Here is a 25719-nt window from a genome sequence, read left to right as displayed (position 1 = left end):
AATTATCACAGTGGGCAGAACACTTCCAGGAAGCCCGCAATAGATTCTCTCTGGGTCAACATAGCCCAAAGTTGATCAGGTTCTCAATTAAGCATTGAATAAAAGTGTAAAAATATTTGCTGAAAATGAGGTGAGGAAGGTAGTTGCTGCACTCAAAAGCAATAAATATCCTGGATTACCTAATTAAGAACTACAAAAAATTATGCGAATAAATCTTAAAAACTGCTGAGAAGTCTTAGCAAAAAGCAGGACAATTCCCAGCTGGCTAACTTCATCCCAGACAATGATCAAAAATCAGCAGAATAATGGACGATGTCACTAACAGTTCTAGGTGGCATTTACACAGTGATAGTCTGCTCACAGATGCCCAATTTGGGCTTGCTCCATCAGGAGCATCCAGCTTTTGTCCAAAGAGCTCAATTTCAGGAGAAGAGAAGAGTGACTACTCTTGAAACCAAGAGCAGTGTTTGATGAAATATGGCACCAAAAGAATTTCAGCAATATTGAAGTCAATGAGAAGCATGCAAAATCCCCATTGGTTGGACTCATATGGACTGGCAAAAAAGAAGATGGCTGTGAATATTAGAGGCAAATCAGCTCAGTTCCAGCAAGTTCCTTAGATAGGTGCCCTAGACAGAACTACCTCAAAACGTTTTTGAATTACTTTTGTTCCATTTTAAAGGACAGGAGTGTGGATGTTCATGGGTAATTGCACATCATTGTTTGTATTATCTGCAACTCAGGTACTGAAGTCCATGAGCTGACAAGTAACATTGAAATATGCACAAATTTCAGGAAAAAATTTTGTAAAGAAAGATAGCAACGGGCAAGGCCATATCAAAGAACTTGTTGTTAATAAATGCAAATCAAATAGACTCGGAGTCATAAAGATGTATAGCACAGAAACAGACCCTTCATACAAATCATCCATGCCAACTAGATATCCTAAGTCAATCTAGTCCCATTTGCCAGCATTTGGTCCATATCCCTCTAAACCCTTCCTTCTCATATACTCATCCATATGTTGTAATTCTGCCAGCCTCCACCACTTCCTCTAGCAGCTCATTCCATAAACACATTGTCCTCTGTGTGGAAAAGTTGCTCTTAGGTCCCTTTAAAATTTTTCCCTCTCACCTAAACCTATCCCCTCTAGTTCTGGACTCTGCCATACTGGGGAAAAGACCTTGTCTATTTATCTATCCATGCCCCTCATGATTTTATAAATCTCTACAAGGTCATCTCTTGGCCTCCGATGCTCCAGAGAAAACAGCCCTAGCCTATTCAGCCTGTCCCTATAGCTCAAACCCTCCAACACTGGCAATAATCCTTGTAAATCTTTGCTGAACCCTTTCAAGTTTCACATCATCCTTCTTCTGGAGGGAGACCAGAACTGCACACAATATTTCAAAAGTGTCCTAACCCATGTCCTGTACAGCTGCAACATGACGCCCCAACTCCTATACTCAATGCACAGACCAATACAGGAAAGCATACCAAAGGCCTTCTTCACTATCCTATCCACCTGCAACTCCGCTTTCAAGGAACTATGAACCAATGTACATGGCTTTGTACATGAGATGTACATGCTATGTGGAGTAACCCTAATCAGTCCTTGCCTATCCAAATACATCAAAATCCTATCCCTCAGGATTCCCTCTAACAACTTGCCTACACCAATGTTAGGTTCATCGGTTAATAGTACCCTAGCTTTTCCTTACCACCTTTCTTAAATAGTGGCACCACATTAGTCAACTTCCAGTCTTCCAGCACCTCACCTGTGACTATCGATGATCCAAATATCTGTTGCTACCTGCATCAGCAAAGAGCATTAGTAAAGAACATAGTATATTCTGTAAGTTTAATTAATATTGTAGATTTTGATTCTAGGATGTTCAACTCCATGAACACAGATGTTCAAGAAATATGTAAATTAACTACTAACATAGCTTCAAGACAAAACATGTGTAAGCTTCCACTTTTAGGAGCAACATGACTAATAAATATTAGATTTACAATTTCAGTATTTCATTTTAAACTGCTTTTCATAGCAAGTAGAAAAGTTGAATATTAAAAAGCTGAAAGTGAAATGCAAATTGCTACTACAACTTCTGAACAAAAGTTCAATTGATGCCTAGTTACTTGCTAACAAGCTAACACCACAGCCTCGCTGTGTTGAGCTGTATCGCATTTTTATAGAGACAGAGTAATGAATGAAACATTGTGTCTGAAACAATAATAAATCAAGCATAGTACAGACAAGGGCCCTGGTGACACTCAAGATAATCATCAATCTTGTTCTCATCAAAATAGCAGTGAAAGAAATTGACTACTTCATGAGGCACTAGGTATAGCAGGAGAACAGTGTATAATGTTTTAGGTTATGGAATTTCCTCCTCCCCTTCTCATTTAAAGTAGTCCTTAAATCTTTTGCTAAATCTTTTATCATGTGAGCCAATTTTTACTTGACCTCAGGTGACTAACACTCTGCAAACTTCTATTAATATTAAAAAAACCTAAAGTTTTGGAGCTTTCAATAGTTTAGATTAGGTACGTTAAGACCATATCTACAGAGATTTTTTTCCCCATTGACAAAGCTTTCATAGTTAAATAGTCAATTCTTTCAAAGCAGAGATAAATAAAACTGCAAGTATAAATAAAAGCATTACTTACTGAATAGGCACCAATTAGAAATGCTGCATTAGCTCGTTTTCGTTGATCAAAGCTGGTGTAGTGGACAATCTTCTTCCTTGACAAAGTAAATGACTAAAAGGGAAAACAGTTTCATAGTAAGTAACATCCAGTTAATTTTTCAAAAACATCCAAGAATACAATTTTCATAATAAATTATTACAAGCCTTGAATTTGGCCACTGTATTTTTCATCACTCCACGGACAGTTCCAAATACATTACACTGCTGTGTCTTTGAATAGGCTATCCATTAGCATTAGAAAACAAACTTGTGAAAATTCCCATTTTATATCTGATGGTGAGATTCATTGAAGTCTCAGAACTGAGGCCTGCACAGATATGGTTTCTACAGAGTAAAAGTTAACTCTCCCACATATACAAGCTTCTGTTAACTGATAAAATTTGCAAGAGGTTCTAATCCCGGAAATCTCAATGCATGACCACTAGAAAAAAACTCTGTCTTTAGTACTTTTCCAAACTGGACAATTTCAACAAGTAATTCATGTTTGCCTGGCTGAGTTGTAAAGAATTAGTGATTTGGCTGTAACACTAAATTATGCATTGCTCAAAAAAAAGACACATTGAAGAATTTTGTTTTGCACTCAACAGGCTAATATGCAAGGAATATCCAAAGGAAAAGAACATTTATACTGTATGGAATAGAGTCTGACTAATTTACAAATTGACTTGGATTGGTACAGACGTTGCTACAGAAAATTCACCAGTGTCAGTCATCAATAACTGCCAAACCTGGCATAAATTTTAAAAACAGTTTGGCTGATTGGTCAAGGCATCACCCAGAGCAGTGAAGTCGAGAATGGCTGCCAGCTGTACTATTGCCTTTGAATGTGTACTTGTTCTACCTGGCCCTGTGAATATTAACATACGGAACTTCCAGTACATGAAAGTACACCATGATGACTCTGACTTACAATCCCAAATTGGTTGTCAGTATAATTTCTCATACAATCAGGATTATGTAGCAAAATATTGTCCAACTGGAGAATCATATCTAATGTTGGGATATTGTGTTGACAGCATTGCAATAGTGTTTAGATTAGAGTGGTGCTGGAAAAGCACAGCAGTTCAGGCTGCATCAGAGGAGCAGTAAAATCGATGTTTTGGGCAAAAGCCATTCGTCAGGCATTGCAATAGTGACTGGCTGGGTATAATCAGTACCTTGACTGTTGCAAATGTTTGCTTCCTAATTTCCCATTACTTTGTTTTTTTTTAAAGCAAATTGCCCTGAGGAATGGATAACGACAAGAAGACATACAGCCTAACCAAAATCAGCCTTGCTATCTCTGCAAGTGCAGTAAAACTAAACAGAAAACACCCAATAATTACACCAATGTTGCCTAACCAGACTTTTGAAGAACCAATCCCAGTCTTTGCGAATGATTAATTCCAGACAGTGGTTTTGTATCGCAATCAAGCGAGACATAATTATTCAATTCACTAACTTTAGCAGAGGAACAATTAAACAAGGTAATAGTTAATTTCTATGCTTGCAACCCCAAATGTGTGTGCTTGGCCACCATTTCACACAAAAGACAAAGTCAGACAGAAAGTTAAAAGGTTTTAATAAAAGAAAATAACAAAATTGGTCAGATTACTTAAATGCTTTTCGTGATGCATTGTTTCACAGGCATAAATGTGAACTCCTCTGTTGCCTTTCTGAAAATAGGGTCATTTCTCAGGTTTAACTCAGCATTCTATTCTTCGGGTTTTCAGAAGCTGGTATGGGAGATTAGGTAGAGGGCTTTCAAAGCTTCATACTCTGTCATTCTGAACCAAGCTCATTGCCTCAGAAAGCACAGATTGAAAAAAAAGCTTTAATTCTGGTTCCATCCTAATAGGATAATCATTTCTTCCCAAGGCTTATTATGAAGTTTAAGGCATGTACTGTGCGTTTAAGAGAGAGAGGGAATGCTGTTCTGAACAGTGAGATTACAAGCACTTGTGTATATGACTAGATGACAGTTCCAGAGTGTACTGGAAAATTGAAAATAGGTATCCATTTCACAGCTAAATGTTACATGGGTTTTGGTTGCTCTTCTGACAACATTTCAAATTTAACCAGTTTAAATTATACCCCAGGATATTAAACCATATTGAGTTTGAATTTACTGTTTTGTCAACATCAAACCAATGAGATGATCCGATGTTGAGGTATAAGAATGTGGACATTTCAAAAATTGGTCAGAGCAAACGCCGTAGAGCCAGAGCTAACTGCCAATCTAACATCTTGCTCTCAAAAGAAATTAGAAAACACTCTATCAAAAAAGGTACCTTTTCATGTGAAACATACTTGCAGTAAAAGGGAAAGACAACTACTCAAGGAGATCAGCAGCTGGAAGAAAGTGAAGACATTGAAGAAGACAGAGACTGTAATGTAATTTTAATAAGAGTCTTATTGGAACAGCATATTTTACAGCATTTGAGTCAGATTGTAGGTAGTTAAGAGAAAGCGGGGCTTAGATTTGTAAATAAGTTTTATTTAAATGTTCATTAGAGATCGAAAAATAAATTGATTTTTTTTCTTCAAATAATGGAATTTGGGAGTTCTCTGTCACTCACGCTTTAACAGATTACGAGGCGAGACGAGCTTTTCTGGGTGTTTGGTTTAATTAACAGAGGGGTTTAACCTTCCATGTCATAACTGCTTTAATGTCTGTTAAATTACTGCCATTGTTACAACATGGTGGTGAACCCTTCTGTTAATTAAACCAAATGCCCAGAAAGGCTCACCTCACCTCGTAATCTGTTAAAATAGGAGTGATAGACAAACCCCATATTCCACTATTTAAAGAATATAATAATCAACTTACCTCTTAACTCTAAAAGTGAATATTAAAAACAACTATTCACAACTCTAAGTCCCCCTTTCTCTTAACTGCTTATCATCTGCCTCCAACTTTGGAGCGTCGGAGGCTGAGGGGTGACCTTATAGAGGTTTTACAAAATTATGAGAGGCATGGATAGGATAAATAGACAAAGTCTTTTCCCTGGGGTCAGGGAGTCCAGAACTAGAGGGCATAGGTTTAGGGTGAGAGGGGAAGATATAAAAGAGACCTATGGGGCAACCTTTTCACGCAGTGGTACGTGTATGGAATGAGCTGCCAGAGGATGTGGTGAAGGCTGGTACAATTGCAACATTTAAGAGGCATTTGCATAGGTATATGAATAGGAAGGGTTTGGAGGGATATGGGTCGGGTGCTGGCAAGTGGGACTAGATTGGGTTGGGATATCTGGTCGGCGTGGACAGATTGGACCGAAGGGTCTGTTTCCATGCTGTACATCTCTATGACTATGACTCTATTATGTACTGTTCCAATAAAAACCCATATTAAAATTACATCAACTTAATTTCAAAAGCACACAACGGCGGTCATCTCTGATGCCCGCCTTCTTTTGGCTGAAGATCTCCCTGGGTCGTCCTCTGTCTTTTACTGCAAGGATGTTTCTATCAAAAGGTACCTCTTTCATACAAGAATGTTTTTGAATGGCAACCTCGATGGCAGTTACTCTCTGACTTTCAAAATGCCTGCTTTTTTATATAACCTAAACATCAGATTGTCTCATCGGTTTGAAGTTGGCAAAAACAAAAAATTCAAAAGTCGATTGGATTTTAATATCCTGGGGCATCATTTAAACTGATTGGTTAGATCCGACTTGTGAAAACAGCAACCAACTCGGATATCTATTTCACGGCCAAAATATATTCAATTTTCCACTACACTGAGACTGCTAGTTAGTCACATGACAGGTGTTTGTAAACTCTCAGTGCAAAACAGCATGCACCCTCTCTTCAAGGTACAGTCCACGCCTTATACAGTCATAGAGATGTACAGCATGGAAACAGACCCTTCGGTCCAACCTGTCCATGCTGACCAGATATCCCAACCCAATCTAGTCCCACTTGCCAGCACCTGGCCCATATCCCTCCAAACCCTTCCTATTTATATACCCATTCAAATGCCTCTTAAATGTTGCAATTGTACCAGCCTTCACCACATCCTCTGGCAGCTCATTCCATACACGTACCACTTTCTGCGTGAAAAGGTTGCCCCGTAGGTCTCTTTTATATCTTTCCCCTCTCACCCTAAACCTATGTGCTCTAGTTCTGGACTCCCCCACTCCAGGGAAAAGACCTTGTCTATTTATCCTATCCATGCCCCTCATGATTTTATAAAGTCACCCCTCAGCCTCTGATGCTCCAGGGAAATCCGCCCCAGCCTATTCAACCTCTCCCTTTTGCTCAAGTCCACCAAGCCTGGCAACATCCTTGTAAATCTTTTCTGAACACTTCCAAATTTCACAACATCCTTCCGACAGGAAGAAAACCAGAATTGCATGCAATATTCCAACAGTGGCCTAACCAATGTCCTGTACAGTCAGAACATGACCTCCAAACCCCTATACACAATGCACTGACCAATAAAGGAAAGCATACCAAATGCCTTCTTCACTATCCTATCTATCTTCTACTCTACTTTCAAGGAACTATGAACCTGCACTCCAACGTGTCTCTGTTCAGTAATATTCCCCAGGACCTTACCATTAAGTGTACAAGTCCTGCTTTGATTTGCTTTTCCAAAATGCAGCATCTTGCATATATCTAAATTAAACTCCATTTGCCACTCCTCAGACCATTTGTCCATCTGATCAAGATCCCGTTGTACTTTGAGGTAACCTTCTTCGTTGTCCACTACACCTCCAATTTTGGTGTCATCTGCAAACTTACTAACTATACCTCCTATGTTCACATCCAAATCATTTATATAAATGGCAAAAAGTAGTGGACCCGGTAAAGTAGTGATCTTTGTGGTACTCCACTGGTCACAGGCCTCCAGTCTGAAAAGCAACCCTCCACCACCACCCTCTGTCTTCTAACTTCGAGCCTGTTCTGTATCCAAAATGGCTAGTTCTCCCTGTATTCCAGGAGACCTAACCTTACTAACAAGTCTCCCATGGAGGAACTTCCTTGAATGTCTTACTGAAGTGCACAAAAATCACATCTACCACTCTGCCCTCATCAATCGTCTTTGTTACTTTTACAAAAAACTCAATCAAGTTTGTGAGACATGATTTCCCATGCACAAAGCCATGTTGAATGTCCCAAATCAGTCCTTGCCTTTCCAAATGCATATAAATCCTGTCCCTCAGGATTCCCTCCAACAACTTGCCCATCACCAATGCCAGGCTCACCGGTCTATAGTTCCCTGGCTTGTCCTTACCACCTTTCTTAAATAGTGGCATCACGTTAGCCAACCTAGAGTCTTCCAGCACCTCACCCATGACTATTGGTGATACAAATATCTCAGCAAGGGATATAGAAATTGCTTCACTAGCTTCCCACAGATTTCTAGGGTACACCTGATCAGGTCCTGGCAATTTATCAATTTTTATACGTTTCAAGACATCCAGCACCACCGCCTCTAATACGGACATTTTTCAAGATGCCACCATCTATTTCCCCACATTTCATGTCTTCGATGGCCTTCTCCACAGTAAACACTGATGCAAAATAATTGTTTAGTATCGCCCCCATCTCCTGCTGCTCCACACGTAGGCTGCCTTGCTGATCTTTAAGGGGCCCTATTCTCTCCCTAGTTACCCTTTAGTCCGTAAGGTATTTATAAAAAACGTTTGGATTCTCCTTAACCCTATTTGCCAAAGCTGTCTCATGTCTGCTTTTTGCCCTCCTGATTTCCCTCTTAAGTATACTGCTACTGCCTTTATACTCTTCTTAGGATTCACGATCTGTCCTATCTATACCTGACATATGTTTCCTTCTGTTTCTTAACTAAAACCTCAGTTCCTCTAGTCATCCATCATTCCCTACACCTACTAGTCTTGCCTTTCACCCTAATAGGAATATACTGTCTCTGGACTCTCATTCTCTCATTTTTGAAGGACTCCCATTTTTCAGTCATCCCTTTACCTGCGAACATCTGCTCCCAATCAGCTTTTGAAAGTTCTTGCTAAATGCTGTCAAAACTAACCTCCCTCTAATATAAACTACAACGCTTAGATCCGATCTAACCTTTTCCATCACTACTTTAAAACTAATAGAATCATGGTCGCTAGCACCAAACTGTGCCCCTACTGACACCTCAGTCATCTGCCCTGGCTTATTTCCCAAGAGGAGGTTTTGCACCTTCTCTACTAGGTACATCCACATACTGAATCAGAAAATGTTCTTGTATACACTTAACACTTTGGCATTGCCAGTGCATGGTTGGAAAGTTAAAATCCCCTAACACAAGCATTCTTACAGATAACTGAAATCTCCTTATAAATTTGTTTCTCAATTTCCCAGTGACTATTGGGGGTCTATAATATAATCCCAAAAAGGTGATCATCCCTTTCTTATTTCTCAATTCCACCCAAATAACGTCCCTGGATGTATTCCCAGGAATATCCTCCCTAAGTACAGCAGTAATACTAACCCTTATCAAAAACACCATTCCCTCTCTTTCTATCCTTCCTATAGCATTTGTATCTTGGAACATTAGCTGCCAGTGGTGTCCACACCCAAGCCACGCCTCTGAAATTGCTAGGATAGCCCAGTTCCTAACCATGCCCTGAGTTCATCTGCCTTCCCTGTTGGGCCTCTTGCATTGAAGTAAATGCAGTTTAATTTATCAGTTCCACTTTGTTCCTGCCTCCCCTGACTGTTTGACTCGCTTGCTTTCCAACTGTACCCGTCTCAGATTGATCTCTTTCCTCACTATTTCTCTAGGTCCTCCCCCCACCAAACATTACTCGTTTAAATTTTCCAAGCAGCTCTAGCTAATCTCTCTGCCAGTATAATAGTCCCCTTCCAATTCAGGTGCAATCCATCCTTCTTGCTTAGGTCACTTCTACCCCAGAAGAGATTCCAATGATGCAAAAATGTGAACACTTCTCCCCTGCACCAGCTCCTCAGCCACACATTCATCTGCTCTATCGTCCTAGTCCCACCCTCACTAGCTTGTAGTACTGGGAGTAATACAGATAGTACTACCCTCAAGGACCTCCTTTTTAAATTCCTGCCTAACTTTCTATATTTTTCCTTCAGAATCTCATCCTTTTCCCTTCCTATGATATTAGCTCCAATGTGTACAATGACTCTGGTCCCTCTCCCCTTTGATAATATTCTGCACCCTCTCTGAGACACCCTTGACCCTGTCACCAGGGAGGCAACACACCATTCTGATTTTTTGCTGCTAGCCGCAGAAACGCCTGTCTGTGTCTCTGACTAGAGAGCCCCCCATCATAATCAATCGCTTGGAACCCCCACGTACACATCATTACATTAGACCCAGTCTCAATACCAGAACCTGGCTGCTCTTGCTACATTCCCGTGAATCCATTATCCACCACATTTTCCAAAACAGCATACCTGTTTGAAATGGGGATAGCCACAGAAGACGCCTGCACTACCTGCTTCCCCTTCCTACCTTTCCTGGAGTTAATCCATCTACCTGACTGTATCTGCGGCTTTTCTCCTTCCTGTAACTTCCATCCATCACACCCCCTAGCTCTTGGAAATTCCTCATTGCCTCTAACTGCCGCTCCAACCAATCTACACGATCTGATAGGATTCACAACCAAAGACATGTCCTGCAGACATAATTATCAGTTACATGGAAACTCTCCCTAAACTCCCACATCCAACTGGAAGAGCATATCACTCTATTAAAGGCCCTCTTTGCTCCTTCACAATCTAAAGACCCAGAAAATAGCACCATCCTTTAGCTCTAAAAAAGTGCTCCAGGCTAACTAAGTACTTATGGTTTATATTTTTAAATTTAATCAAGAGATAGATCTCAATAAAATATATAATCATGAAGGAACCTACTCTACTCACTACTGTAGACTTGCAGCAACGTTACATGTTAAAAACGATGCACTTATCTTTTCCTGTGTTGTGAGATTGCCCACACAGGCTCCTTCAAGGTCAGCTGTAAATTTCACTGTTTGTTAATTTTTCCAAGACGCACTCCGATGTCCAGAGAAATATGAACTCAAACAGCAAATTAAGTAACTGTACAGATTCACTGCTGTGTCAGTTAGCAGTGGAGGTTTCTTTCTCCCTCTCCTTCACTGACCAGGTGCTCACTACCTTTTATCTGTCCTTCTCCTTTTAGAAGTTCCGTTGTTTTGATCTTTTCTCTCCAAAGTTCCAAAACAATGCAACAGCATAGAAAACAGTAATTGCTGCTCCAGGAATTTGAGAAGATCACTTCAATCATTCAAAACACACCATGGACAAAAAGAACATTGGGTATGTGAGTGGACACTTCAGCCAAAAATTTGTAATGGGGCTGTATGTGTTCTTCTGCCAACTGTGCATGGGAGGGGCAGTAACAACTGAAGCGAACTGAACCGAAAGGTTAGTGCTGTCCAGGTATCAGGGATTAAAGGATGATTGAGAAAGATAAGAATAAGTGTCTAATCATTACTGTTTATTAGGAAACAGTAGCAAAATCAATGATGCATCTACTGGAGCATATTGAGCAGCAGGACTTGCTCCACGTGATTGAAGTCTTGGATGGTGACTGGAAAGAAGGAAGATATTGGTATAAATAATAAATTTGGTAGAAATTGAGCGATGAGGTAGGTGAAGAGTATTTGAAAAAGTGAATACTGCTTGATTGGGTGACAGGAGGAAGAGTTTGGGAGGAAAGAATAGTTCACTGAAAAAAGTCAAAGAAAGAGAGAATATTAAATAGGCTTTTGACCCAATACGAGACAAAACATGGATGTAAACAGAAATAATATTAATTCTGGGATATAACAAACAATAGGCAAGACAAGTTGCAATGAATAAACAGAATGGGAAGGAAAATGAAATAATAGCTCAAAACATCATTTTCACAATTCCCTTCCTCAAGATCGGCAAAGGAAATTACAATAGAAATGCTCATAGTCAATTCCTTTGCATCAGATTGCAGAGTACAAGATTGTTATAAGGTAATCAGGAAGGCCAATGGAATGTTGGCCCTTAGTTCAAGGAGGATGAAGGGGAAAAAGTAGAGACGTTTAATTGCAACTGTACAAAATGCTGGTGAGACCACATGTGGAGTACATGTGAGCATTTCTGTCCCCTTATTTAAGATATCATTTCATTGGAGGCAATTCAGAAAAGATACCCTAGGATGATCTCCAGTATGAAGGGAAAGTCTTATGAACAAAGGCTAAACAGACCCAGGTTCAACTCCACCCTTGGGCAACTGTCTGTGTTGGTTGCCTCCTACAGTCCAAAGATGCGAGGGTTAGGTGGGTTGGCTATGCTAAACTACCCATAGTGTCCAGGGATGTATAGGTTATGTGCATTAGCCATGGGAAATGCAGGGTTACAGGGATAGGAGTTTCTGGGTGGGATGCTCTCTGAAGGGTCATGTGCCTTCAACTTTATAACACTTCATTCCTTCGGAAAAAAAAGGAACCATCATAATGAAAAGATGGCTTCTTTTTTTCTAATTCTTAAACCCATTAGATTAATGTCCTATGTATTTCATTGTAAGTTCATATTAATTTCTGCACACAAGACTGGTATCTGTTTATCTATACTTTATCCTTTACATCCATGATAATGCATCTGCTTTCTCATTTTTATGACCCGCAACATGTACAATTTGTAAGTTAAAAGTCTGTAACGCAAGACGCCAACAAAATAGTCTGGTCTTTAAACTGTTGCAAAAACGCAAGAGGACTGTGATCGGTGTACACAACTGTCTCTGACACACTGTTCATCACATTAACATTAAAATGTTCTAAGACCAGCACCAAACTCAATAATTCCTTTTCGACAATAGAGCATGTTCTCTGGTGGGTGTTGAGCTTCTTTGAAAAGTAGCCAATTGGCTGTTCAATTCCATCATCATCTTCCTGCAGCAGTATAGCTCCAACTCCTATATCGCTAGCATCAATTGCAACTTTGAAGGGCTTCAAAACATTTGGTGTAGCTAAAACTGGTGTGATGGTTAATACTGATTTTAAATTGTCAAATGCCTCCTGGCATTGTTCTGTCCATCGAAATTTTTTGTTCATAGTCAGTAAATTTGTTCGCGGTGTCACTATGCTGCTGAAGTTTGGAACAAACTTCCAATAGTATCCACTTAGTCCCTAAAAACTAAGTACCCCTTTCTTTGAGGATGGCTGTGGAAATTCCTTCTTGGCCATCGTCTTTGCCTTCCTCAGGGTCAACCTTCCATGACCGATGTTATGTCCCAAGAACGTTACCTCTGCCTTCGCAAATTGTTTTCTTTAAGTTTATTACCAGTTTTGCTTCTCTTAATCGTTTGAAGAGCTCTGCTAACTGTACCATGTGATCTTTCCATGACTCACTAAAGATCATTACATCATCCAGATAGACTGCACAGGTTGTTAACCCAGCCCCAACTCTGTTCATGAGTATTTAGAATGTGACTGGCGCATTCTTCACTCCAAAAAGGCATCACTTTGAACTGATATAGCCCATTTGGAGTTACAAACACAAACTTCTTTCACTTTCTCAGATAAAGATACCTGTCAATAACCACGCAGTAAGTCCAACTTTGTCATGTAACTGGCTTGTCCAACTTTCTCAATACAGTCCTCCTATCTTGGTATTGAATAAGAGTCTGATTTTGTTATAGCATTGACCTTCCAATAGTCTACACAAAATCATTGAGTTCTGTCAGGTTTGGGAACTAAAACAATTGGCAAACTCCACTCACTCTGACTTGGTTCGATGATATCTCCGTTGAGCATTGCATCCACTTTCTTCTGGACTTGTGTGGCTTTGCAAGGATTAAGTCTGTAAGTCTGTAAGTGTGTTGCTTTAGCAAAACAGCATTCCTCACCTCCACCTCATACACAATAGTATTAGTCCTGCCCATCTTATTCCTGCATATGTCCTCATGCTCGAACAAACCTTTCAATGGATTCTTTGCTCCTGAGAAGATAGTTCACTAATCTATCCCATTCCTCAAGGACTTTCCTCATTGTTTAACATATTTTGAGGCACATCAAACTCCACCGCATCTGGATTAGATTCCTCACTCTGTGGAGCAGTAACTAACACCTGTTTCTCCAGTTCCCTCTCTCTATTATAATAAGGTTTCAACATATTCACATGACATACCCAATATAGTTTTTTTTTCCCTAACTGGCATCTGTACGAGATAGTGTACCTGACTCAACATTTTCTCAATTTGATAGGGACCACTAAACCTGGTTTTGAAGGAATGTCCTACCACTGTCAACAATACTATTAAGTCATCCCCTTGAGAAAACGTTAAAATTTCAGAGTTTCTAATCTGCTGCCTGCTTCATTCTATGCTGTACCCTCTTCAGGTGTTGTTTAGCTAACTCACTTACCCAATTTAATCTCTCCCTCACCTCAGATACATAATCCAAGTGGGAGATCACCAACTTCAGTCCTGTCAACTTTTCCTTTAATTAATTTCAAAGGCCCTCTCACTTCATGTCTGAATATTAGCTCAAAAGGGAGTGAACTGATTAGATTAATTTGGGGCATCTCTACTGGCAAACAATACAATTGGAACACCTTTATCCCAAACACTTGGATAATCCTGACAGTACGCTCTTAACATGGCATCAGACCCTGAAGACTACCTTTCTAAAGCTCTCTGGGATTCAGGATGATACGCACTTGAATTAAAGTGTTGTATGCCTGAGCATCCATGACTTCCTTAAAACAGCCCAGCAGTAAAAGTAGACCCTTGGTCTGACTGAATCTCTCTGGTTAGCCATACTGTGAAAAAAGCTACGAACTCTTCTACCACACTTTTTGCCTTAATACTTTGTAATGGAAATGCCTCCAGAAATCTGGTTGACACATCCATTATGGTAAGCAAGTACTGGTTCCAACTTTTAGTTTTTGGGAGGGGACCTACACAATCAAATCATAAATCATAATTCAAGATTCTTTGAGTCTTGAATTGGCAACAAAAGGTGCTGGTTTTACGACAACTTGTGGCTTACCTACCAATTGGTACGTATGATATGTTCGACAAAAGTTAACCACATCCTTGTGCATTCCAGGCCAATAGCCTGGCCAATGTACCTTAGCCTGAATCTTCCTTACACCTAGGTGACCTCCTACTGGTAATTCATGTGCTACCCGTAACACTTCCTATTTGTATGCTACCAGCAACACAATCTGGTGCACCTCTGCCCATTTTTCATCTGCACTAACCTGTCGTGGTCTCCATTTTTGTCTCAGGATTCTACTTTTAAGATAATAACCCTCAGGAATACATTCTGATTCCTTTACCGAGTATGCATCATGATACATCTTTTATTGTCTCGTCTTTCTGTTCTAAGTTCATTAGCCTTTCAGGACTAACACTTCTGCTTGACCCTCTGTCTGTTCAGGATTGTCTTGCACAACTACGTCAAATAGGGTGTCCGCTAACTGAACTTCAACTCCTTTGTCTTTCTCTTTAGATTTTGTTTCATGTTGTAACTTATGATAGTGAGATATTGTTACTACACAGTCTGGAAAAATTGCAGGGTATTTTTCTTTTAACTCCTCAGTTCCTAGTCCTCCTTTGGTTTCTCCACAACAAGGGGTGTCACTCCCATCTTGGATCCTGCTAAACCGTTCCCAAGAACAAACTGTATTTCTGGAACTGACACTCTGTCAATCACTCCCACTGTTACCTTTCCAGTCTTGATTTGGCTTTCTAACGTGATGTTATATAAGGGAACGCTAAATTTCTGTCCATCTATCCTACAAATTACCATTCTCTCGGGTAACAGGTCAGAAAATGTGCAAATACATTCATCTCTTACTATCAGGGACTGATTAGATCCTGTACTTCTCAAAAATATAAAACTTATTTCCCTTTCCCCCATATTCTGAGTAAACTTTATCCACAGAGGCAAAGTCTTTATAGAGATCAAACACTAACTCCATGCCCAGCCCCTGCGGCTTCTCAACCTTTCTTGGGGTCTCCTTTACTACTTTTATTAATGCCACCGGCTTAGCCTCTTTTACCACATTTTTTCCCCACAGTGCCTTGCTTTAACAACCAGCACTGTGACTTTACATGTCCCACCTTCTGGCAGTGAAAACACCTCTTACCAGTGCCTTTCTTAAACTGTCGGCACTATACTGTTCTGTGTCCCACTCCAGTACAGTGAAACCACCTGAGGCCTTTCACCTCCTTTCCACCCTTGTGGGCTTCTTTTTTAACCCATGGTAAACAGTTATCAATGTGCTCTACTCTTTGGTTTGTAACGGAAGATCTCCTCTTCGCCCAATTTTTATCCCTCACAGGATGAAATTCTTGCAAAAGCTAAACTTTGTCTTATACAATCATGCATATTCATCTGCCATCTCTGTTGCTCTTCTCACTTATTTAACTTTCTGTTCATTCACATGAATTCTTATCATCTCTGGAAGTGAGTTTTTAAAGTCCTCCAGCAGAATAATCTCTCTTACAGCCTCTTAGGTCTTATCTATTTTTAAGGCCCGCACCCGTCTATCAAAATTACTATGTTTAATTCTTTCAAACTCAACATAAATCTGACCTGGTTCCTTCTTTAAGTTTCCGATCCGCTGTCTTTACACTTCTGGTACCAATTCATAAGTACTCAAAATAGCCTGTTTGACATCAGCTTTATCTCCTGACCCCTCATCTGACCATGCTGCAAATAACTCACCAGCTCTGCCTACCAGCTTAGTCTGAACTAGCATTACCCGCAAGTTCTCTGACTACGCCATCTGCCTAGCCAATTTTTCAAATGAAATAAAGACGGCTTCAATATCTTTTTCATCAAAATGTGGCAATGTTTTAACATATTTGTATATAATCAGTATCTTGTCTTCTCATCTCCATACTGTTAACTTGACTTTTCACAACTTCTGAAGTGCAATTCTCTTTCCCTTTCTCATCTTTCTTTGCTCAGCTAAGAACCTTCTTGCTATTTCTTTGCGCTCTCTCTCTCTCTCTTATGGCTTTTCTTTCCCTTTCTTTATCTGCCAACTCCATTTTCCTCAACTGTAATTAAGGTTTTCCTAACTCTACTGCACTTGTCTGTTTCTCTGACACATCTAAATGCTTGACTAACTCCCTCATAATTCCAGCTTTACTTTTATCTCTGGTTAAACCCAATTCTAATCTATTTGCTAATTCTAAAGGTAGGGCATTTTTCTGTCTTTCTAAACTATCTTGGCAAATTTGGGAATAATCTTCAAACTCCAGAACCTCATTTAAAAGCTATTTTTCTCACTTTTAAATTTAACCAACCACAAGTTACCACAGACTGGATCGGTCTAAACCTGTCCAAATCACAGATCTGAGTTCCCAAACTGTTTTGACATGGCACTGAGCCCTTCTGTTAATTAAACCAAAATGCCCAGAAAAGTTCATCTCACCTTGTAATCTATTAAAATATATGCATGACAAATAACTCCTATATTCCACAATTTAAAGAATATAATGTCAATTTATTCTTTAAAAAGTGAATATTAAGCAATATCTATTCACAACTCAAAGCACCCCCTTCTCTTAACTACTTGCTATCTGCCTCCAACTCTATAACAATATACTGGGGCGGCACAGTGGTTCAGCGGTTAGCACTGCTGCCTCACAGCACCAGGGTCCCAGCCTTGGGTGACTGTCTGTGTGGAGTTTGCACATTCTCCCTGCGTCTGCGTGGATTTCTTCTGCGTGCTCCGGTTTCCTCCCACAGTCTAAAGATGTGCAGGTTAGGTGAATTGGCCATGCTGAATTGCTAGCTGCATTACACAGAGGGAAATGGGTCTAGGTGGGTTACTCTTCGGAGGGTTGGTGTGGACTGGTTGGGTCGAAGGGCCTGTTTCCACACTTTAGGGAAACTAATCTAATCTATTCCAATAAAAATCTGTATTAAAATTACATCAGCTTTATTTCAAAGCCACACAGCGGCTGTCATCTCCAGTATCCTCCTTCTTTCAGATGAAGATGTGCTTGCATTGTCTTCTATCTTTTACTGCAAAGATGTTTCTATCAAAAGGTACCTTTTTCATACGAGTATGCTTTTGAATGACAGCCTCTGTCTTTCTCACTGACTATTACTTTCCTTCTGATTTTCATAATGCCTGCTTTTTAATATGCTAAACATCAGATTGTCTCATTATTGGTTTGAGTTCGGCAAAAACAATCAAACTTGACTGGGTTTTAGTATCCTGTATCATCATTCAAACTGATTGCTGTTTTGACAACAATTCTAATCTAACCAATCTACTCAGGTATCAATTTCACAGCCAAATTTTACATGTTTTCAATTTTCCAGTACACTGAGACTGCTAGTTAGTCATATAACAGTTGCTTGTAAACTCTCAATGCAAAACAGTAATCACTCTCTCAAAAGGTACAGTACACATTCAACTTCATCACATCATCTACTTGAACACAGAGTCATTTCCAGACTGGCTGAAACCAATTCCCAGATACTAACTTCATTAACAGCCTACTTCTGCTAGCTGCTTAAATACAATGCTCTTCTACAGGATTGTTATGACTGTTATAATGCTTTAAATCAAGAATCAAACTGCACGTGGCCTCCAGCCTGACTCTCAAAATAAGTGAATTTGGTCTGTTCTTTTCTTTTACCCCAAGCTGTTTCACAGTCCACAAATCACCTTCAGCTTCAAACCAAAATTGTTAAAAAGAATAAATAATTTAAAAACAATAAGAGTTCTAACAAGTGCTAGATGAAAAGTTTTGACAAGACTTTTTCAGCAACACAAGTTCAGTACTACTTAAGTACTATTTCTAATACATTTATTTTATCAATTTCTAATCAGTTTCTTGTCAATAGTAACTCCCAAGATATTGATAGTGGGGATACAGCCACAGGAATGTCATTAAATGTCAAAGGACAATGGTTGGATCTCGGTCTTGTTGGACATGATCACTGTGTGGCATTTGTGTAACAATTGTTAGTTGTCACTTGTCAGCCCACACCAGGATATTGTCTAGGTCTTACTGCATGAACTGCTTCGGTATCTGAAGAGTCACAAATGGCGCTGAATGCAATCATGATTGAATATTCCCACTTCTGACCGTATGATGGAGGTCATTAATGAAGCAGCTGAAGATGGCTGGACATAGGTCATTATTTATTTTCTTATTCTTCATTTTGAATACATCACCTTGGAAACAGGCAAGTTTTAAAAATCTATTATAATGTCCAAGTCATTATGTATTGTAATCACTTAACTATTCAAGAAAATAAAAAGGAAGACAGCCTCTTATTCAAGCATTTTGATTCTTGTCTAAATTCTGAATACTCTATTTTGGAGCTATTTTAATGCTACAGAACTCTAATCTCTAATTTCAATCTGTAGCGCTGCTTGACCAGCAGCAGTTAACGTTTGGTGGATTTATCATGTCAGCTGTCATAACCTTATCCCACTACACAAGTAGCAGCTATTTGAGTAGTTAATACATCTCCAGGAACCTGTTTCAAATCCAGTACATGATGTGAGGAGATATCTGCATGTTGCTAGTGATCTAGAAAGTCTATTTATAGTAGTTTCAATTGAATAAATATCTATTGCACAAGTTTGATATTTTGAAGTGAATTCATTGATTAACTGATATTGAGATGCGAATACATAGCATTGGCCTTAGAAACAACAACTGCTGGAGTTCACCTTCAAAAAAGATAAGCTTTCAAAAATCAGAATACTTTCTACCAAAGACTAGGTAATCGAATTACTATGCATGAATGATGGTGAAGGCAGATTCCCAGAAGAGAAAGTGTCATTGCAGTTTGACACAATCTATCAGGTTTATCAATCCAAGTCTCCACTATATTAAATACAAGCAAGCATTGATTATCGCAAATCTCCTGAAAAACACTTTTGTACTTCTTACTGATCAGTCATAAAAATGGCTATTTAGCAAAGGTTGAAGAGAACTACAAACACAGTGGAAACAGAAACAGAGTCACAACTTCAGCAGAAAAGATAAATTAGCAACAAAAGACTACAATTAGTACTGGCTGTCCTGACTAGAACTAATGAAAAGCAAAAAAAGGGAAAAAAAAAATCAGATGTGGTTCAGAGGAAAATTATACCATCACCTTCAGTTTAGAAACACATCATGCCAAATGCTAACTATGATTTTTTTTTAAATCATGAGGTGCATGGATAAGGTAAATAGACAAGGTATTTTCCCTGGGTTGAGGGAGTCCAGAACTAGATGGCATAGGTTTGGAAAGATTAAAAAGGGACCCAAGGGGCAACTTTTTCATGCAGAGGGTGGTGCATATACAGAATGAGCTGCCAGACGAAGTGATGGAGGTTGGTACAAGTACAACAACATTTAAAAGGCATCTGGATAGGTATATGAATAAAAAAAGGTTTAAGATGAGGTGAACCAAATACTGGCAAATGGGACTAGATTAGTTTAGGATATCTAATTGGCAAGAATGTGTTGCACCAAAGGGTCTGTTTCAGTGCTGTACATTTCTAGGAATCTAAATACTTACCCAGTTCAAGACAATCTCAACAAGAGAAAATCCAACCATCATTCCTTGACATTCAATGGCATCACCATTGCTGAATCCTTCACAAATGTGAGGTGATGCATTTAGGCAAGTCTAATTCTAGAGCGAATTATACAATGGGAATGGAAGAGCCTTGGGAAAAGCTGATGGGTAGAGAGATCTGGGAGTGCAGGTCCATTGAACCCTGAAGGTTGCTGCACAGGTGGATAGAGTGGTCAAGAAGGCATATAGTATGCTTGCTTTCATCAGACGGGGTGTTGAGTATAAGAGCTAGCAAATCATGTTGAAATTGTACAAGACATTGGTTCGGCCGCATTTAGAATACTGTGTACAGTTCTGGGCGCCACATTACCAAAAGGATGTGGACACTTTGGAGAGGCTGCAGAGAATGTTTACGAGGATGTTGCCTGGTATGGAAGTTACTAGCTATGAAGAGAGGTTGAGTAGGTTAGGTTTATTTTCATTAGAAAAAAAAAGGAGATTGAGGGGGGACCTGATTGAGGTTTACAAAATCATGAAGGGTATAGACAGGGTGGATAGAGACAATCTTTTCCCAGGGTGAAGAATTCAATAACGAGAGGTCATGGTTTCAAAGTGAAAGGTGGAATGTTTAAGGGGGATACACGCAGTAAGTACTTCACACAGAGGGTGGTGGGCATTTGGAGCGCGTTACCAGCAGAGGTGGTACAGGCAGGCATGGTAGATTCACTTAAGATGTGTCTGGACAGATGCATGAGTAGGTGGGGAGCAGAGGGATACAGATGCTTAGGAATTGACCAACGGGTTAAAACAGTACATTTGGATCACCTCAGGCTTGGAGGGCCTAGGGCCTGTTCCTGGGCTGTAAATTTTCTTTGTTTAACATCATTGACTAGAAACTGGACAAGCCATATAAATATGGTTTCTACAGAGGCACGGAGCTATGTGCAAGTAATTGAACTCCACCTCCCTAGTATCGCTCCAATCTACAAAGTAGATTGGAACTATATTTCCATTCCTCTTCTGTCGAAGGATCAAAAATCACGGACAGCATGTCTCAACGGCGTACTCAACTCACCTAAATCTCAAGTATTGCAACAGTTCTAAATAAAAAAAAACTCACCATCTTCTCCATAAGACTCAAGGGAAATAATACCTGGCCTAACCAGCAAGTCCTATATCCCCTAATCAAATTATTTTTTAAAAATAACCAATAACCAAGTTACTGAATTTCTGAAATAAACATATATTTCCTTGACTTTATTTGGGCAATACTGAAGACTGCAAAAACGTCATCTTGTATTACCTCAGTCTCTCAATCATGCGATTTCACATTTATTTCAGCAAAGAAACAATATTGAGGCTGATGGAAAGTAGGTAAGGGAGCAACAAGATTCAATGCTCATTCAGATCAGCCATAATATTACTAAATGGCAAACCAGGCACAAGGGATTGAATGGCAAGCTCCTGCACTCAATTCATACGTTCAAAATGCTGCTTCAATCGTAACATGTCAACTGGCCTCCTTCTGTGTTGTAACAGTTGTGAGATTTTGCAGTTGGCTCAGAAACTAACAACAACAATTAGTGACATTCTTCATTGTTGTGTAGCCCAGAAGTATGAGAGTTTGATTGCAGTTCATCTTTGCAAGACTCTTCGATGTGCAGAGACGGAAATATTCCCAAAGAGTTTTGACAAGGATAGACTAGTTGACTTAAGAGACAAGGAAACAGACCTATTCAGTCCTAATTGTCCAATATAAACATGGTCACAAACTAAAGTAGTCCCAAGTACCTAAGCTTGACCCACACCACTCGAAACCTTCCCTATTCAAGAACTTATCAAAATGTCTTTTAAACATTGTACCTGCATCCACTACTTTCTCTGGCAGTTCATTCTACACAAGGCCACACTCTGTGCAAAAATGTTGACCCTTGAGTCCTTGTTTTAAATCTTTCTCCTGTCAGCTTAAAAAGCCTGCCCCACAGATTTCAACTCACCCACCCTTGTCGTTCACCTTATATATGTCCCTCATGATTTTATAAACCTCAATAAGGACACCCCTCAACCTCCTCCAGTCCAGTGAAGAGTCCCAGCTTTTCCAGTCTATTTTTATATCTGAAACCCTCCATTCCCAGCAATATCCTGGTAAATCTTCCTTGAATCCTCTCCAATTTAAAAAGTATTCTTCAAAGACAGGGTGAACAGACCTGCACACACTAACTACTCCAGAAGAGGCATCACCAATGTCCTGTATAACATCAACATAACATCCCAATTTGATTGGGCTTAATATTTTATGATCACCATTTGAAAACTATTTTTGGCATATAGTAGGATGGGAGAGGAACTATCATGCAAGCGAGATGACAGAAAGTGCTATAATTTATTGTGTCATTGTTATTATAGAATTAGTGTCATTGAAAATGATGTCAAATTAGCTCAGCAAGGCAACTGGTTGAAAGGAGAATAGTATCTAAAATCTGACAAATCCCAAAAAACATTCCAAGCCCTCATATCTTTGACTAACTTATTTGGATTGTATTCTTGAATTACATCCCAGTCACAATTATCATTACTCCAAGTGCACACGTGCCTAACTTCAACTTGATAACAGAAGCCACATCTTTCAAATATACCGTTCTCCATCAGAATATCGTATCCAAAAAAAACTAAACTTAACATTACGTCACACCTACACTGTTTATTGCCAATCATGGCTTCACTTTTTTCCCTGCATCGCAAATTAGTTGGTGTAGTCCTCTGTCTTCACTCAAAATTTTTTAAAAGTCTTTTTAAAAAAAATGCAACTTTTTCCCCCCAATTCCCGGGGGTGATCATTGAAGATTCCCACAAAACATCAAGACAAATTTATACTGGAATACTCGCAGCATTATAACTTCACCGCAGTTTTTTTCCTTATATTTGTTAAGCATTTTAATTTCATATAACAAGTAACCCTTTGCCACGGTACCTACTTTCAGTTTCTTGTTGAGTTTGCAGCAATATCGATACAGTTGGGCCAAGTTGAGTGGTCCAAAATCTGCATAGAAGCTGAAAAATATCAGCAATTAATTCACTGGCGTGTGGTTACGGTACAGCAAAAAATTCCAGATAGTTTCTGGCGCAATACTGTTTCGAAGGCTATCGTCTACTATAGCCAACCAGTAAAAATCAATCACATCCATTGATGTTTTTGAATAATCAAGGACAAGATAAAAAGTAAGATTAGCTTGAATTGTGTTCTTGATTTCCCTTGTGTCACCATGAGCACATTAACAAATCCGCGGTTCCACACTGTACAGTGCAGCTCCTTGCAGAAACTTTTTTGCTTCCCCCGACCGTAGAACCAGAAACTTACTTTTCGTAAACCAGCTCCTCGTCAATGCAGAAGTAATGCGTATTGACTGTACTTTTCGGCTTGTTTCTCAGAGTTGCGAAGTACAAACGATCTAGAGCGAAAATACGAAATTTGAAGCCGGGATGGGGGGGGGGGGGGGGGGGGGGAAGAGGAGGAAGGCGAAAGAAAAAGGATTAAAATCAATGTCAACAGCATTCCGCGCCGGGAGCAGACGGGTCAACATACATACATCCTCAACCCGAGAGGACCTTAACTCCAACACACTCACCTTTACTAAACTCAGAGGCGCTGATCAGCTCTTGCTCCTCGGCCATTTTATTGGAGGGGGGGGTGGTATTGAGGCGCTGCGCGTGCACTGGATGAGGAGGGTCAAGCCAATAAGGCGCGCGCCTTGGCAATGGCAAGGGAGAGTCAGTGGGCGCGCGCTCGGGACGGTTCCAAATTCAAATTTTCGGCAGCGAGAAGCACGGACCTCAGGCAGGGGAGTGCTGCCCCCGTGGTCCGAGACTTCCTGCGAGCCAGAGGAGAAAGTAGTCCCTCGCGCTTGTCCAGTGTGGCCGACGCTTGGCACCCTGCCCGCCCCCACCCCTCCGCGGCTCCTTGCCGTCAGCTCAGGCCACTCCGCGCGTCGCGGTGCCCGCAAACACAAGTCAACAGCAAAGTCACATGCCAGCTGCCTGTCGTTACCATGGCAGTCACTCGGCCAATCGTCGGATCGGAGAACGTCCCAGAATGGGCACGGCAACGCCGAGAGCTGGCGCTCCTGTACCCCGGCAGGGAGCGCCGCGAGAGCACCAGGCTTTCTTCAGCTCGCAGTTTACAGTGAGTCCACTTTGATTACACACAAGGTTACACACCGGCCTCAAACTAGCTCCCAAACCCGTCATACCTAACTCCTCAACATAAGGGAACTTCCCAGGATTAGTTGCTTATCCAGTGCATCTTTGCTAAGAGATCGAGAGGCCGAGGAGATAATACATTCACCAGGGATTTCAGTTGGTGTTTGGGGTCTGCAAAAGGGGCTTCTACAGCCTGAAAATAAGCGCATCGCATCAGCGTCCGTTCTAAAACATCTGTATCTCTATTCCAGGAATTGGCCCCGAGCTTTGTAGCGTTTCAAGTGCTCGTTCTAAATAGCTCATAAATGTCTTGACGGTTCCCAACTCTACCTCCATTTCAGATACCCAATACTCTGAGTGAAAACAATTTCCTCAGATCTCCTTGCCTTAAAACTGTGGACTCTAGTTATTGACCCATCTACCAAAGGTAACAATTTCCTCTTATATACCCCTCAGCCTTCTCTAATGTCCTTCAGAGGAAGAATTTTGCTGTCTTTCCGCGGTGTGGTCTACATGTGCGTCCAGACCCACAATAGTGTGATTGACTTTTAAGATGTCTCTAAAGTGGGCGAGCAAGTTACTCAGTTCAATAAATGTGCTATTAAAAAGCTGAATAAGAATAATATTGACAAAAGCATCAGAAACAACAAAAGCACACCCGGCCTTGTTGATCACAAAAAATATTCTTCACTAACATCTGGGGACTCAGCAAAAGTGGAAGAGCTGGTAAGTTAAGCAATAGTTGGATAAATTCATATTTAACAAATCATAGAATAAAGATTAGATTTCCTACAGTGTGGAAACAGGCCCTTCAGTCCACACCGACCCAGACACGTTTCCCTCTGACAAATGTACCGAACACGATGGGCAATTTAACACGTGCAAACTCCACACAGACAGTTGCCCAAGGCTGGAATTGAATCTGGGACCCTGGCGCTGTGAAGCAGCAGTGCTAACCACCGTGCCACCCTAAAGGGAAGACCTTTCAGAATGGAGATAAAGAGAAACTTCTTCATCCAGAGAGTGGTGAATCTATGGAATTCATTGAGTATATTTAAGACTGAGATAGATAGGTTCTTGAGTAACAAGGATTACGGGGAGAAAGTGGGAGAGTAGCGTTGAGAAACTTATCAACCATTATTGAATGGTGGAACAGACTTGATGGGCTGAATGGCCTAATTCCTGCTCCTATGTCATGGTCTTATATCTTAGAGCCAATGTCCTCCATCACCATTCCCAGGTATGCTCTGCCCAGATGGTGAGACAGTGATAAATAATGAGGTGGTAGTGACTCTGGAAGTTCACAACATTGATTCCAGGTCAGGGAATCGATGGCCCAGTGGTAT

At 40.3% G+C, this 25719-nt stretch overlaps 1 protein-coding gene across 2 annotated transcripts in view; it reads right to left on the bottom strand.

The window, feature by feature from the left end:
- Positions 1-24167, bottom strand: part of cdc14ab (cell division cycle 14Ab) — a 179171-nt gene extending 155004 nt beyond the window's left edge. For both annotated transcript variants that reach the window (XM_060829729.1, XM_060829730.1), the window contains exons 1-4: positions 23803-24167; positions 23535-23625; positions 23152-23227; positions 2671-2763 (exon numbers count right to left, since the gene is read on the bottom strand). In XM_060829729.1, the coding sequence (XP_060685712.1) occupies positions 2671-2763; positions 23152-23227; positions 23535-23625; positions 23803-23848 (306 nt within the window). In that variant the 5' untranslated portion in view covers positions 23849-24167. The remainder of the gene's footprint in view (positions 1-2670; positions 2764-23151; positions 23228-23534; positions 23626-23802) is intronic.
- Positions 24168-25719: the final 1552 nt, after the last annotated feature.

The sequence above is a fragment of the Hemiscyllium ocellatum genome, chromosome 9 (assembly GCF_020745735.1).
Source record: "Hemiscyllium ocellatum isolate sHemOce1 chromosome 9, sHemOce1.pat.X.cur, whole genome shotgun sequence".
Lineage (NCBI taxonomy): Eukaryota > Metazoa > Chordata > Chondrichthyes > Orectolobiformes > Hemiscylliidae > Hemiscyllium > Hemiscyllium ocellatum.
This window is presented reverse-complemented; position numbering and strand designations above follow the sequence as displayed.